At 36.9% G+C, this 15,008-nt stretch overlaps 1 protein-coding gene across 1 annotated transcript; it reads right to left on the reverse strand.

The window, feature by feature from the left end:
* Positions 1-11,352: 11,352 nt before the first annotated feature.
* Positions 11,353-14,295, reverse strand: LOC309562581 (C-X-C motif chemokine 10-like). Its single transcript, XM_082266830.1, has 4 exons — positions 14,205-14,295; positions 13,972-14,095; positions 13,019-13,102; positions 11,353-11,455 (listed from the first exon to the last, which is right to left on the reverse strand). The coding sequence occupies exons 1-4, from the start codon at positions 14,263-14,265 to the stop codon at positions 11,401-11,403; spliced, it is 324 nt and encodes a 107-aa protein (XP_082122956.1). The 5' UTR covers positions 14,266-14,295; the 3' UTR covers positions 11,353-11,400.
* Positions 14,296-15,008: the final 713 nt, after the last annotated feature.

Consider the following 15,008-nt stretch of genomic DNA (forward strand, 5'->3'; position numbering starts at 1 on the left):
TTGGCCCTCCTGTGCATTTATGGGATCCTTTACCATACGTCACAAAATGGCTGATTATACATTGCAGCGCAGATGATACTAAATCTTGAACAGTTGATAATCTTGCATGGCAAGGGCAACGTTATTCCAGTTTGTGGGATATTTTCTAGTGGGATATTTTCTAATGGGCTGTGTGTTTAGTTTTGTTTTTTTAAACACTATTTGTTTTAGAAATTCCCTGCGAGGGAAAGATCATCACCCATTGTGGTGATTATTCTGTTAGTATGACAAACAAGTTAACTTATTTTGTTGTTACAACTGTTCTATATTTATTCATTTATTGCATAGGTAACTTATTTTGTTACAACTGTTCTATATTTATTTGTTACCACACTTCCCACACTTATTTCCCCAGAACTTGACCCCTGAATACATTGGTTTCTCTGGAATGGAGAATGTCCTAGAAAAACATTAACAGAAGCCACCCAGGAGCATTTTAGGTACATATTCGATCACAGCACTAAAAACTCATCAACTATCAAATTTAGCTGTGCTGTTCAATTACATCTACTCTGTAAGATCTTGCATATCATGAAGTAATTGATATTGAAAATCACAGATAATTTATGTATTTTTTAATAAGCATTTAATAAAAAATACACAATTTTTACAGTTTATAGTGTTTTCTGTTCTAATGTTTACCTAAAAAGTACCGGAAGGCTTCTGTTAATATTATACAGGATTTATATAGCGCTAACAATTTGCTCAGTGCTTTACAATATAAAGGGAAACACTACAATTACAATTCAATACAGAAGGAATAGGAGGGCCCTCCTCATGGAACTTACAATCTAAAGAGATGTATATAGTTTCTGGTGAAATTGTATACATCAGATGTTGGTACTCCTTTAAAGGAATAAATTTGCCTATCCATACGTCAGAATATGAGTGGACTGGAAAACGTCCTACTATTAAAATCCACAGCATCCCTTTTTAGGCTGGGTTTCCCCGCATCCAATTTGCATGACATATGACTGTGCCCGACTCGTAACAGAGCCAGTTCAGGACTGGGGCGGCTGCGATCAGCATTCTTAGAGGGTCCTGTGTGTCTTTGGGTCCTGTTCAGGTGCGAATTCAGGCAAAAATTTGGACCCGAATTGCACCTGAACTGGTGGACAGAGACGCACCTGACCCCGCGCTGGAAACTGTGGCCTAAATCTGTTTCTGGGCCAGCCTAAGTCAAGCTATACAATCCACTGGCAGTGTTAGCATGTCTCTCACTGCAAAACAAAATCTCCCTCCCAGCTAAATCATTAAACAAGAATGAATTCCTAGTGCCGCCTGCCTGGGCCTACATCCTGGTATTTTGGAAACAGAACGGGTCTCTGACAATAGCCCTCCGGTTCTCCAAAGTTAACGAAATTAGACAAATGGAAAATATGACATCCCCTCTATATAATTGAGAGGAATAAATCAGAGATACAAGGTGGGCATGAACTGCCTTTATTTGCTTGTCTGGAATATCAGGATATGCTGATTTCTCTGGACTCTGAAAGTGGCAGATGCAGCACATCGGCCACTTGATCTTGGGGAGAGGATGAGACATAGATGATGATAACGTGCTTTAGACCATTTGTGTATGGTTCTGCTCTTTCATAATTATATCGGTCTGTCCACCTTCCTCTCCTGCATCCCTCCTAACTCTCCTTCCTGTCTGACTCCCAACCCCTTTTTTATCCTATTCTCTTTTTTTTTTTTTTTTTAACCCTAGTAACGGTTTTCACATTTTACCATAAAAATGTCTCCTATTATCCCAACCTCCTCCCTTTCCTAACTGTAAAATCAATTGTTATGCCTGGGGCTCAGACAAGTGGTAAATATTCAGATATGAGGTTGATTTACTAAAGGCAAATATACTGTGCACTTTGTAAAGTGCAGTTGCCCCCTGCAAGTACAGTTTCTCCAGAGCGTAGTAAATGAGGTAAGACTCCAAAGAATACCAGATCACGTGCAAGGAAAATAAAAAAACAGCAGTTTTGCTTGCACATGATTGGATGATGGAAGTCAGCAGAGTTTCTGCTCAGTTACTAAGCTTTGGAGCAACTGCACTTTACAAAGTGCACAATTTTTTTCCCTTTAGTAAATCAACCCCACTGTGTCTGTTTTTTACTCAAGACACATTTGTTGTGGTCATTATTATACTGTATAAAATGTCTGTCATTACTGCCCCCCAGATGCGTGGGGCTGAATTGTTTGTGTATGTTGGTTATATTGGTGCTTTTGCCTTAAATAAAAAGACTAAAAAAAAAAAAATTATAAACATTCTCTAGTTAAAGTATGCAGTCAGTATTCACTTTAAAGGAGTTGTAAAGGCAGAAGGTTTCTTTTATCTTAATACATTCTATGCATTAAGATAAAAAAAACCTTCTGTATGCAGCAGCCCCCCTAATACTTACCTGAGCCTCATCTTTATTCAGCAATGTTGCAGGAGTGTCTTAGCTGCCCCAGACTCCCCTCCTCATTGGCTAAGACAGCAGCCCAGCATGATTGTCTCCTGCTGCTGTCAATCAAAGTCGGTCAGCCATTTAGGTGAGAGAGGGGGCTGGGTCAGGTCGTGTCTCCATGCTTAAATGTACCAAAATAATTAGTTCTGGCCAGCTCAGTTGATTGTTCTACAACTTAAAAAAGGGGTGAAGGCATTTCAAAATGCAAAAAATAAAAAAGAATATTAACATGTATAAGGAATTTATAGGTAATAACATCAGATACGGTTGATCCAGTATTGGATTGTCTCCTGGGGGATAAGGAAGGATTTTTTTCCCCTGCTGGAGCAAATTGGACTATACTATATTGGATCTACTGTGAGTATAGAGTTCTGCATATGGAGGTTATTTTTACTGAATTTATTTATTTTTCTATTGGTAGAGATAAATGGACTTATGTCTCTTTCTGCATGACTAACTCTTTAACTATGTAATATTGTAGGTTAAAAAAATCATCCCATTATAGAGATATTTTTCATTGATTATTCACAATCCCAACTGAGACCCAAGGTGTGACATAGGGGTTGATTTACTAAAATGGGAGAGAGCAAAATCTGCTGCAGCTCTGCATAGAAACCAATTAGCTGCCAGGTTTTTTTTTTTTTTGTCAAAGCCTAATTGAACAAGCTGAAATTAGAAGCTGATTAGCTACCATGCAGATTTTGCACTCTCCAGTTTTAGTAAATCAATCCCATAGAGAATTGGGTAAGAACAAAAATTCAGCATCCACAGATGGGATGTCTTCATCAGTCCAAAAAAAGTATGCAGTGTACTGATGATGTGTGGTCAGTTTCAACATCAAGACGCTGCAGCACCATTTTGGACTCAGGAGGACCTCAATGAGCTGTTATCAGGGCCAACGTAGTACAGGACATTATGGACAAATAGGTTAATTTTTCTAGTCATATTCTGGCCCACATTCTTATTTACTTTCCATTCAACTAATTGTTATATAATATTGCAATAAATCCAATGATTTGAAACAAACATCAAATTACTCCATAGCTTTAGTTGAGACCTAAAAAAAATCAATTGGTGCAATTTGCACATGTGGTGTAGTTTTGATTAACAGTAATGTTTTTCAGCTTCATTAAGCCTTTACCCAGAGCAGAAACCAGTTCACCTACTATTTTGGAATGTACTGCTGTAAATGGAATCTATTCAAAACATTGCTATCGTTCCTGTATAATTAATTTCTCAGTTGTGTGTATGTAATATTATTATTAACAAAGAAGCGTTGTGTTTTTCAAAGACAATTGTCTCTTGTCCTGGAGCAAGTTCACATTTTTACAGCAGAACAATGGGCTGATAATAAAAATGCTAAAATGTATCATATCAATCATTTCCAGGAAGCAAAGTTTCACTTTCATTTCTTTTGCACATATCTGTAGAAAGGTTTATAAGATTGCAAAATATCTAACTAGTTAGACAAGTTAAGGGAAACTGCTGGATATTGAGAATTCAGTTTGTTAGGTGTTAGTTTCCATGCGGTTGTGAAATGCTGTCTGTTATGCTGTCCATCTCATTTCAGTAGTTTCTGAGAGAATACAAGTAGTGAAATCGCAGGGTCAGCATGTTACACTATTAACCATCATGCAAAACTGGAAAAGTTCTATGCAGTGCCGGGAAAGGTCATCTAGTGCCGAAGCAGGGTGAAGATGCCAAACTGTGCCAACCTCCCCCACTGATGTGTAAGCACCATGTGTCTGCAAAAATTCACGCCTCTAGGCATAAATTCGCTTTGAAAAACCAAGATTCTTCCAAAGCAAAAAAGCAAAAATTCCCCCTCCTCCCTGTACAAAGCCTCCCTTTTTGCCCAGCTTCTCAATTTCAAAGCTCCTAACTGTCCCTGATTTCAAGGGACTGTCCCTGATTTGGAACAAAGTTCCTCTGTCTATCTTTCCTCCTCATTTGTCCCTCATTTTGGTCTAATCTATATCGTTGTATATAAAATGCACTTTTTATCTTTCAAAAAGTTTTTCCCAGTGCTAAACCTTTCATCCAATTTCTATATTGCTGCATTTGTAAATTTCAAAAAGCCTGTATAAAGGACTAGCAGTGGTAAAAATCTTTTTTTGCATAATCCTCCTTTAAGAGGGCATGACAGGGGATGTGACCTATGCACACATACTTTTGCTAATAGGTGCCTCTCATTCCCATCTCAAAAAATTGGGAGGTATGTCATTTATAAAACCAATACTTTAGCTTCTATGAATAAAATAGAATGTATAAATGGAGGACAGGCGGATGATTGAAAGATCCACCCCCTCTATTCATAGATCAGGTTTTGTTGTAAGAAGATATAGTACAGGTTACATAGTTATATAGTTAGTGAGGTTGAAAAAAGGCATCAGTCCATCCAGTTCAACCCATAATGTGTGTGTGTGTTCAACCCATAATGTGTGTGTGTGTTCAACCCATAATGTGTGTGTGTGTTCAACCCATAATGTGTGTGTTTAGGTTCTATGTATTGATTAGCTGGGTGGAAAGGGTGGGCATATTCGGGCATTCTTGATGAAAGCCTGTGACAGCCCCTTAGTTCTATTAACCCCCACCTCCCGGGTAGATTACAGTTGCAGGGGTGGGGAGCATGGATGGAGGAGAATTTCACCTAAAAGAAGAGGCATCAGCACAAGGGACACATCCTACTGACTGTTTTGTCCCATGTGCTGATTTTCTGTTTTTTTATTTTTGGCTGCACTTAGGTTTTAAAACGCACAACCAATCATACATCTGTTGTTTTCCACAAAGCCTGTTGTAGTACTAAACCTTTTTACTGACTTTAGTAATTGTGGTAAAAATTCACTTAAAAAACGAAAAGAAAGAAAACTCAATTACTGTACCTGCATAGAAAATTAAAAAAAACAAAAACTGAATTTTTGCTTGCACAAAAGTGAACATGCTTTACTCCTTTAGTAAGTCAGCCCTATCGTCTTGTCGTCCGTTTAAAATGATTGTAAAGTCTTGTTTTTTTTTTTCTATTAAACTAAAAAAAAATGTTATACTTACCTGCTCCGAGTAATGTTTTTGCACAGGAAAGCCCAGATCCTCCTCTTCTGGGGTCCCTGGCTGGAGCTCCTGGCCCCTTCCTCCTGTTGAGTGCTCCCACAGCAAGCAGCTTACTATGGGGGCACCCAAGAGGAGCTGCAGCTCCATGTATACATTCAGACACAAAACTGCCATTCGGCCCTCAACCCCTCCCTCTCCTGATTGGCTAACTGAGTTTGATTGACAGCAGAGGGAACCAATGGTTCCGCTGCTGTGTCTCAGCCAATCAAAAGAGAGAGCCCCGGATGGCTGAGGCATTCTTGGACATCACTGGAAAGAGAGGGGGCTCAGGTAAGTATTAGGAGGGCTGCTGCACACAGAATGCTTTTATCTTAATGCATAAAATGCATTAGAATACCTTTACAACCCCCTTTAAGGGGTACGCTGGGAGTACTCATTATAAGTACAAAACACAGCATGTGTGGCGCTCACGGTTTTACTGAAGGGAGTCATTAGGCGGATGTTGCTAATCCAATTAAAAAGCTTTCTAGAGATCCAGTCGTTTTTCCATTAAAACGCAGTCTTTGTGCTCTCCTTCCATTCAGTGTTTATTAAGAGTTTCAATTACAAAAGAAAGGTTCGGGGCTTATTATACCTTTTTCCTGATAAGGCCTATGTTTCCCTGTAGTTAATAGTATATTTATCACAGGTCTCAATGAACATTTTCATTATTTAAACACTTTGCAACACATTTATCTGCCATTAGGAGGCACTGTAAACAACCGTACATAAATCTGTGTGTATTTAAAATGTGTCTGGTCAAAAAAAAAAAAAACAATTCCCCATGTTTTGCAAGCACAGAAAAATACCTGTTGATCTGCCTGCTCCTAAAATCCCAAGCATTGTTATCAGCCTTGCCTGAGCAGTTACCTGCTAGACTTACTTCTTATCTAACACTCTACTAATCTCCATAACATTCTGGCAGGGTCAATTTTTCTGTACCCGCAGTGAATATTTGCAGCATTTAAAGGGACCAAACAAAGGGAAAGGCGGGTGTATAGCAGAGCTACAGAGGTGTACCAAATATTTTTTTTTTCATATTTTACCCAGATATAAACCTAAACTTTGAGTTACATATGCCACAATATACATGTGCCATTGCCTTTAGTGAGGGAGCACAAACTTTTTATGCAATGGTATATGCATACGTGTATATACCTGATATCTACCAGCAGGGGACAAAATGCAGCATGTTTTATCGAAGGGGGAATTATATTCTTTGTAGTTTATAAATAGATTACATGTTTGCATGTGTTTTGAGCTTTACTTTACAAATAAACATTTGATACAGGGTACATTCATGCCACTTAGTTTGCAAAGCATGCTGGACTTTTTTTTTTTTTTTTAATAGGCAGGAGGGCACATTGAGTATTATGTATGTTTTGTTTGTTTATCTGTAATTTTTCAATCCAGGCATATGGTTACTGGAAGGTCATGCTTTTCTCAGAACACTTTTCTTACATACTTGCTGTTTCTCCTTTTCATGGCCTTACCTTTGTGTATATTGTTGCTAGTCAGCATTCTTTAATACAAAGAAAAAAATATGGAAAACAAAATTAAAATATAAAAAAAAAAAATGCAAGGTCTGTCACATAGGGCTGCCCCCACCCCTGTTCACAAAACACTGCATAGAACATAAATAAAAAAAAAAACACTCTGTGCCTTGCACCCCGCGTGTAACAGACCCGAGACCCACACTGGGTATGTGGGCTTCCGTCTGTATACAGCTTCCTTCAGTCTTAAACATAGGTATCAGATATTCTAGCTGCCCCCCATACAAAACTAGACATAACTTAGCTTGTAGAGAACTGGAACCTTTATTTAAAAACTCACACCGAATATATACAGGATGGACATCCCCCTCCTGATCAGATTACCCTACAAGGTAAGGTGCCTGATTACATTACCAATTGCAGATGAAATTGTGTACAGAGATAGAATTAACCTGAACTAATTATCTAGCCATCTGGACAGAAACAACATGTGAGTTCATTAACAATTAACAATGGGGCAGACAGACTTAACAGAAAACACATCACACCTTAATACATAGACAATAGTAAGAGACCACCAGTAACAGACTGTCTGTCTCTGACATTGAAGAACATGGATCAGAGGCCAATGTCATTAGCTCTTTCAATAAACATGTGCAGAATCAAACAGGCCAGGAATAATCTTCATATATTTCTTAAGCTATATGGTTGATAAATATTACTGTCCCATTTGAAGTAATCCAAACCATATACTCAGTATCCATTAAGTATCTGTCCATTTCCTCGGTCACCTTGTGTCCCTAATAGACACAGGGTGACTTACACATGAGAGGGGCCCAGGGGGATGAGAGAGGGATTTTCCAACATCTCTAAGGTAAGCTGTGTTCCACGGGCCCCCCAACCAAAGTGACTCCCGTCACATCGTGACTCCCGTTACACCGTGCATTTGTCTGTTGGATGTATTAGACGAAGAACAATGGCCAAAATATACCTGAATTCTATTAAGGGAAACACTATTTTTGGCTCGAAAAGGCTTTTGTGCTTAAGTAGAATCAATCTGCTCCGCCATCTATCCGGCAATGGATCCAGATGGTGAATCAGATATTGCCCAATGAAAAAATAATTTTTGAACACAGGGGCTGTCCCAATAAGTATGACAAGTTGTGGGATGTCTGTTGTTCCTCCACCCTCACTTACATGTAAGGAAAGTACTATTTGTTATTGTTCTTTGTTTGCATAGGGGAATATATCCATGTACTGGTTGTAGCTTTGCTATATATTCAGATGGGTTGTACTGAATCAAAGTGGGATTTGTCAATGATCTTTTTTTATGATTGGAAGCTCAAATTCATACAAATATGACTCTGTAACCATTATATCTATGTTTACCAAACTATGTACCTTTTTCTATTTTTTATTTTTTTTACTTTCTTGCTCATGTTGAGCATGTTGGATGCTGTACCGATTTGTCTTTTGCTTCTTTGTCAATAAAAAGAGTTTAAAAAAAAAAAACATATATTAAAAGAACATGCATTGAAAATCACACTTTACTCCCAGGTCTTGTTTGCTTTCTGTCTTTGACCTCACGGAAGGGAAGATCCCAAATATAACAGAGGGATGCTACTGCATTGTTCAGCAGTTTGTTCTTTTGGGACTTGGGATCCTTAGGCTTCACAGGATCCTACCTGAATGTGGTCAAAATTCACTTTACAAAGAATACCAAATCACATACAAGGAAAAGAAAAAAACAAACTATATTTTTGCTTGCACATGATTGGGAGATGGAAGTCAGTAGAGCTCCCCCTTATTCATTACCCCCTTGACCCTGGGGCCAATTCTGACACTTCTCGCATATATGTACATTTTTTTTTTACTAGGAAACTACTTAGAACCCCTAAACCTAATGCATTTTTTTTTTAAAAACAGAGAGCCTGGGGAATAAAATGCTGGTTGTTGTAATGTTCTTATATTGCACGATATTTGTGCAGCCATTTTTAAAGTGTACATTTTTAGGAAAAGATTAATCACTTTAATCACAATTAAACTCACTTTAATGAATTTTAGTGCACACAAACACAATATAATACCCAAATTTTGGCAAAATATAAAAGTTGTTTTTACGTTGTAAAAATAGTACATAGATACTAAACATGTCATGGTTTAAAATTGTGTATGCCTGTGGAACAGCGAAAAATGATGGTGCCTAAAAATCTTCACTTTAAAAGCTTTTACAGGTTACCAGTTCAGAGTTACACAGGAGGTCTGGTGCTAGATTATTGTTCTCCCTCTGACAATCGTGGCAATACCGCACATGTATCCTGTTAACATATGGGTGTCAGTGCCATCTTAAGAGCATTAAAGGGCCCCAGGCAATGCATTGCACTGGGGCCCTGCCTACACGATCACCTACGAGAATAAAAAAGCAAATTATCGATAAGGCTATATTTATTGGTAAAGCAGTACAAGGCTAATGACATTTTCCAAGTTCGATGGCTGGGTCCGGGAATCACAAACACGGGCTGGAGTCAGACTCGACTGTCCTGTGAGTGCCTGTTCCCCTGGAGGTGGACAGGCATTGCTTTAGTTGTGGGCTCCCGCTCCACGGCACAAGTGGCCTGACAGCAATGCAGGGCTGACAGCTGCTTGCAACCTGCTAAGTTTGGTAGCGGGATGCACACAGGAATCGGGGACTAATACTTGGCTGGAGCTGAGTCGCTGGGCAAGTTGGGCCCCCCAGGCCAAGTGGGGCCCCTGTGCAACTGCCCAGCGTTCCCATTCGGTAAGATGGCCCAGATGGGTGTGCGGGACTTATGTATGTGGGATCCAAGTGTTGGCGGTACCTGGCTCCCCGATTGCACAGGAAAACCTGGTAAAAGCAGCGGGTAGTAGCGAACAGGTGCTTGGGGTCTTTTCTGTGTCCTGTAGAATTTATAATTTCTACATGAAAGCCCATCACCAGTTGAACATTTTGATACCAGCATGATGCCTGCAGGTACAGGTATTATCCTGGTATAACCACCTTGAACCCTTGGTTAAGCAATTCCTTTGCAAAGTGAACAGCCAAACTGCCTCTAGTAAATCAACCGTATTTTGTTTTACTAACAGAAGACTGAGCAACTATACAATATAACACTGACTGGTAGTAGGGCGTCAAAGTGTTTTCTTTAGTTACTCTTTTTGTAGTGTAGATTATAATGATATTCTCTTTCGCATTTGTCAGAAATTTCCTGACTTATACCCTCCTTTCCCACTTTTGCTTTATTAATTAGCATATCAATTGCAAAATGTATTCCAAAAAAACTTACATACATAAAACAAATTAGGAGATAGGGACAGAACATCGTCATGCTATTACAAGTGCATGGAACGAGGACCTAAATGGCAAGATCACCAGGTGTTATTTTAATAAAAACTGCAGATTTAAAAATATGGAAGATGACTTTTGATATTACAATTAAAGGTTAAATTAGGTTTTTGTGATTTTAGTGGTTGGGTTTGCATATGCTTTAAATATCTTCTATGAAAAATTTTGCAGGCACAGAATTGCAATAATCGATAACCTTCACACTCACTTACTAGTGTCTAACAAAGAAATAAATACATTTATAGGTTTATCACTATACATAAGCTTTTCCACTCTCACACTTCATTTTGTGTTACTGTTAAAATATTACTTAAAACACTTTAAAACTGTATACTTAAAAAACACAGACCAATTTAAATGAAGTAAATTAATTCTTTATTGAAATAATAAAAAAATATATTTTGTATTTGTGTTTTACTTTAAAATTTAAATTCCTTTTAAAAATGTTACATTGGAGTGTCTTTATTATTTATACAATATAAATATATTTACATATATACAAATAATTTAGGTAACATATGTTTTTATAGTAGTAAAAACAAATTTCTCAGAAAAATTTTCAGCGGTAAAAAGAAAATTATTATAGGAGCAAGGCTTAAATATATACAAATAATTTAGGTAACATATGTTTCTACAGTGGTAAAAACAAATTTCTTAGAAATAAATTTTCAGTGGTAAAAAGAACATTATTATAGGAGGAAGGCTTAAATAACAACAGCAACAACGAAGCTACTGTGTAATAAATTAAGGCCCCCATTCACACCTGAGCGTATCGTTTTCAGGCGTTTTTTGCAGGTGTTTGTAAGCAGGCATTGACATCTGACCAACAACATTGAAATTAATGGAATTTTGCTTGTTGGGCGTTTTGGAACTCGAGAGATGAGAATTTTACGAGCTGAAAAATGCTCAGGTGTGAACAGGGCCACAAAGTAGCAAACTAGTGTATAAAAAAAGAGGTATCGTGTGAATTTTCCTAATTTGTTGTTTTCGTTCCTGGGTGTCTTATCACTGGAATATGTTTTAGTTGCCTAAAGAAAAGAAGAGAAAAGAAAAGAAAAGATATGAATACTTTGGTAATCATCACATTTATGTAAGCATGTTAAAAAAAGATCATACCCATTATTGACTTCTTTTCTAGTTATTACCGGTAATCATGATTTAAATAGCAAATGCACATTGAAATATAACATATGTACAGTATGCATAAAATGTATGTACAGTATTGCCTGTTTACACTCACTTTTAGGCTAGCAACAATTGCTGTCAATGCTTTTCTATAAAATGCTGCAGCAATTTTTATGCGTAGCTGCAGATTGCTGAAAGAAAGTGATTTGTAGCAGAGCATAACCCAAGGCTGTACCACATCACCAGCACTTCTAGAGTTTAAATCACCAGCTACAAATCACTGTCAACCACTGGCATTAACAATTTGTAGTAATAAAAATAATCCTTGTGTCATTAGCCTTAACCTTCAATTATTTTTTTTTACTTATGCTGTTTTCCTCTGACCCAAATATTTTCCTGATTTATACAAAAGAAAATTAGTTTATATAAAATGAAAAAATATATATGTTGTATCTCCTTCCTTATGCTTTCATTTTTACTTAAACAGAATAAAATATTTTCTTATAATGAAACAAAGGTAACATGCCTTCCTCTGAACATTTGTTGCCCTAGCCTGTGCTTTGGGTGACATTTGATGTGACGTAGCATAACAGTCACTATGGTTTACCTAGTTGACTTTATAAAGTCACCATAATTACAAAAATGTTTTATCATGCAAATGAGCATAAATCACATAGGCTGTTATAAACAGCATTCACAAAAAAGTATTTTTTTAAACATGCAGCATTTTGAAATGTTTGTATGGTGTTCAAAAATCTCTACAATACCCCATCATAGGAAGTTGATACAAAGAGAGCTATTTTGAGTTTTTTTTTATGAATTCTTTATGAAAGTCTTATGAATTTATTCAGACCAAAGTGAGTTAAAACTAAACATCCAGTCTTACATATCAGAATTCAAAGCGATTACATATAGTAAGAACAGTAACGAAGCTCGATGGGTATGAGTAATTGCTTACAGAGCGAAGCATTTTGGGCATAGGTCAAATCTGGAAATGACAGCATGAGATACTAAGACATCATACTGATATTGTCCCCGTTTCGGTATGCATTTTGAGTTTTAGTAATTAAAGAGGTAGGGGGTGTTGTGGGAGGGTGTAGGACAAATCCTCCAAAGGTGTAAAAGGGTAACAAGGTAGGAACAAATTGGATGTGGTATCATCAGGGGGGTAAGGGTAGTTAGGAGAAGCAAGGCGAAGATACCTATAGACTAGGAAAGGGGAAGTAGACAAAAAAAGAGATGGGGAGAAGAGGGGGTAAGGGGGTTCATCTTGGCAGAAAATCCCAGGGCTAAATAAACACAACTAGGAAGTCTAGGCCAAGGGGAGTTATTTTTATTGCACCAAAATTGCAAATTTGTCCTTGCCCTCCCTCCAGATAAGATTTGCACAATATTCATAGCATGTGTCTTGTTTTAAAAAAGTAAACAATTGCAGACTTTTTTTATCGTTATAGAGAAATACTCACCGATTTCTTCCACTCAGCAGCACTCTTACTTCAAATAAGTGGGGGCTAACACATTTTGGAGTAGGTGAGTTTTTCAAAGTAGCACTGCAAATCAATGAAAACAAGAAGACTTTTAAAATAAGTAAAAACTATTTTTTTTTTTTTTTTTTTATAAAATGAATCTTGAAAAGTTAATTTAAGTTTAGTTGAAGTTACCATGTTTTTCCCTGGTTTATATGTAGCCTAAGCTATTTTCTCTATGGAAATATTAAAAATGCACTGCATGTTCCTGCTAATAGACTCTGTACTAAATTGTAAAAGTTTCAAAGAATACAATTTAAAAAAAAAGTGATTTTTTTTTTCTATATTTAACTGTTACCTTCAAGAAAGTAATATATGCTTTAATAAATAATCATAGTTGTTCAAATTCTCTCGAAGAGAATCAATGGGGAGATTTATCATTCAGAAGTAAAGACAAATCAGGACTGCTCTAGAAACCAATCAGATATTAGGTTTCTCTAGGCATGATAGATTAAAATCTGGATTGATGATAATAACAATAATAGAAATAATAATCATCATCATCATGATATCGGATTTAATATTGGATATATCCAGGTAGGAACTGTTTTACAAAAATAAACATGAAAGCTATATCGTCATACTGTATTATTATATTTAAAGCATAATTTATCTAAAGTATATTTAAAGAAATATGGAGCTGGCCATTGCTAACTTGCTTAAAAAATGCTAGTTGCCTGGCTGCACCTGGCTTCAATACTTTGTAGCACTGACTAGGAAGAAGCATACAGCGGCCAAAATCTTAGTGTGGTCAGCGCTCCTGCTGTGCATACATGTCAATGACTCAGAAAGACCTCAAATCGCTGGGCCAGCATGATAGCCAGGAAACTGGTATTTTTAGAATGAGAAGTTAGTAATGACAGCCTCCATATTTTTATTTAGCAGCTACTTACATGTATTCAATATTTTCGCAACCAGGGCTGCTTGGGAAAACCTCTAGTTTTTCCAGTGCTCGTACATTTATCCTGTTGGCCAGCTTGGTGCACAAGCAGCGACTGCCTCGAGAAATTGAAAACCCTGTTTAAAAGTTAAAATATTGAAAGATTAATTTAAAAAAAACAAGGAAAAAAAAATTAAAAAATGAAAAGTAAATAAGATACATGCAAGAATATATGTAATGCTTTACCTTGAATACCAGCAGCAGAGAGCAGGATAACACTGATGAGGATAGCACACTTGTTGTCCATGATGATAGTAGTTGTGATGTCTCTGACTATGAGTTAGTGTAGATAGCAGCTTGGAGTATTGTATCTCTATTTATACACTAAATTTGTGCGTTGGGTTGCATCATTACGTTTTGTCATTGCTTGGAATTTCTCATATTCTCATATCCTGTATTTGCATCACAGAAAATCTAAGAAGAAGTGAAAGTCCCCAAAATCCTTTTTCCTATCTAAAAAAATTCCATGGTTAGATATTAATTATTCTAGCCGGAGACAGGCATTTCCCAGAAATGTGCTTGCCAGGCATACTGTCATAGATTACAATTTATTAAACCAATTACAGAAAACGGCGCTCTATTGTTAATAGAATCTTAAAAGCAATGCAAAAACAAAATACTGTTGATATGTTTGTATAACACCCCCAGGGCTCAATTTAGGAAGAATTATTTTCATTTTAAAATCTGGGATAAAATAACTCAAAGCTTTGTTTAAACATTTTTTTGCAATTCACAAAAAAAAAAAAAAAAAACGCTACTAAATAAAGCATGAGTTATTTCATCAAAATGTGAGTTTTTTTACCATTCATATTTTATCTCATGACGTGATATCCAATAGGATGGATACAGTGGAGAAGGTTTAGAACCCCTGTCAGTTTTTAGTGCTAACAAAGAGGTAAAATGTTTTAAATCCTAAAAATATGCCAACTTACCAAGCAAGTGTGCTCTCTGCAGCATATGCATTAATATAAAAGCAAAATGGTGACTGGA

The sequence above is a fragment of the Pelophylax lessonae genome, assembly GCF_965119305.1.
Source record: "Pelophylax lessonae genome assembly, chromosome: 1".
Classification (NCBI taxonomy): Eukaryota; Metazoa; Chordata; class Amphibia; order Anura; family Ranidae; genus Pelophylax; species Pelophylax lessonae.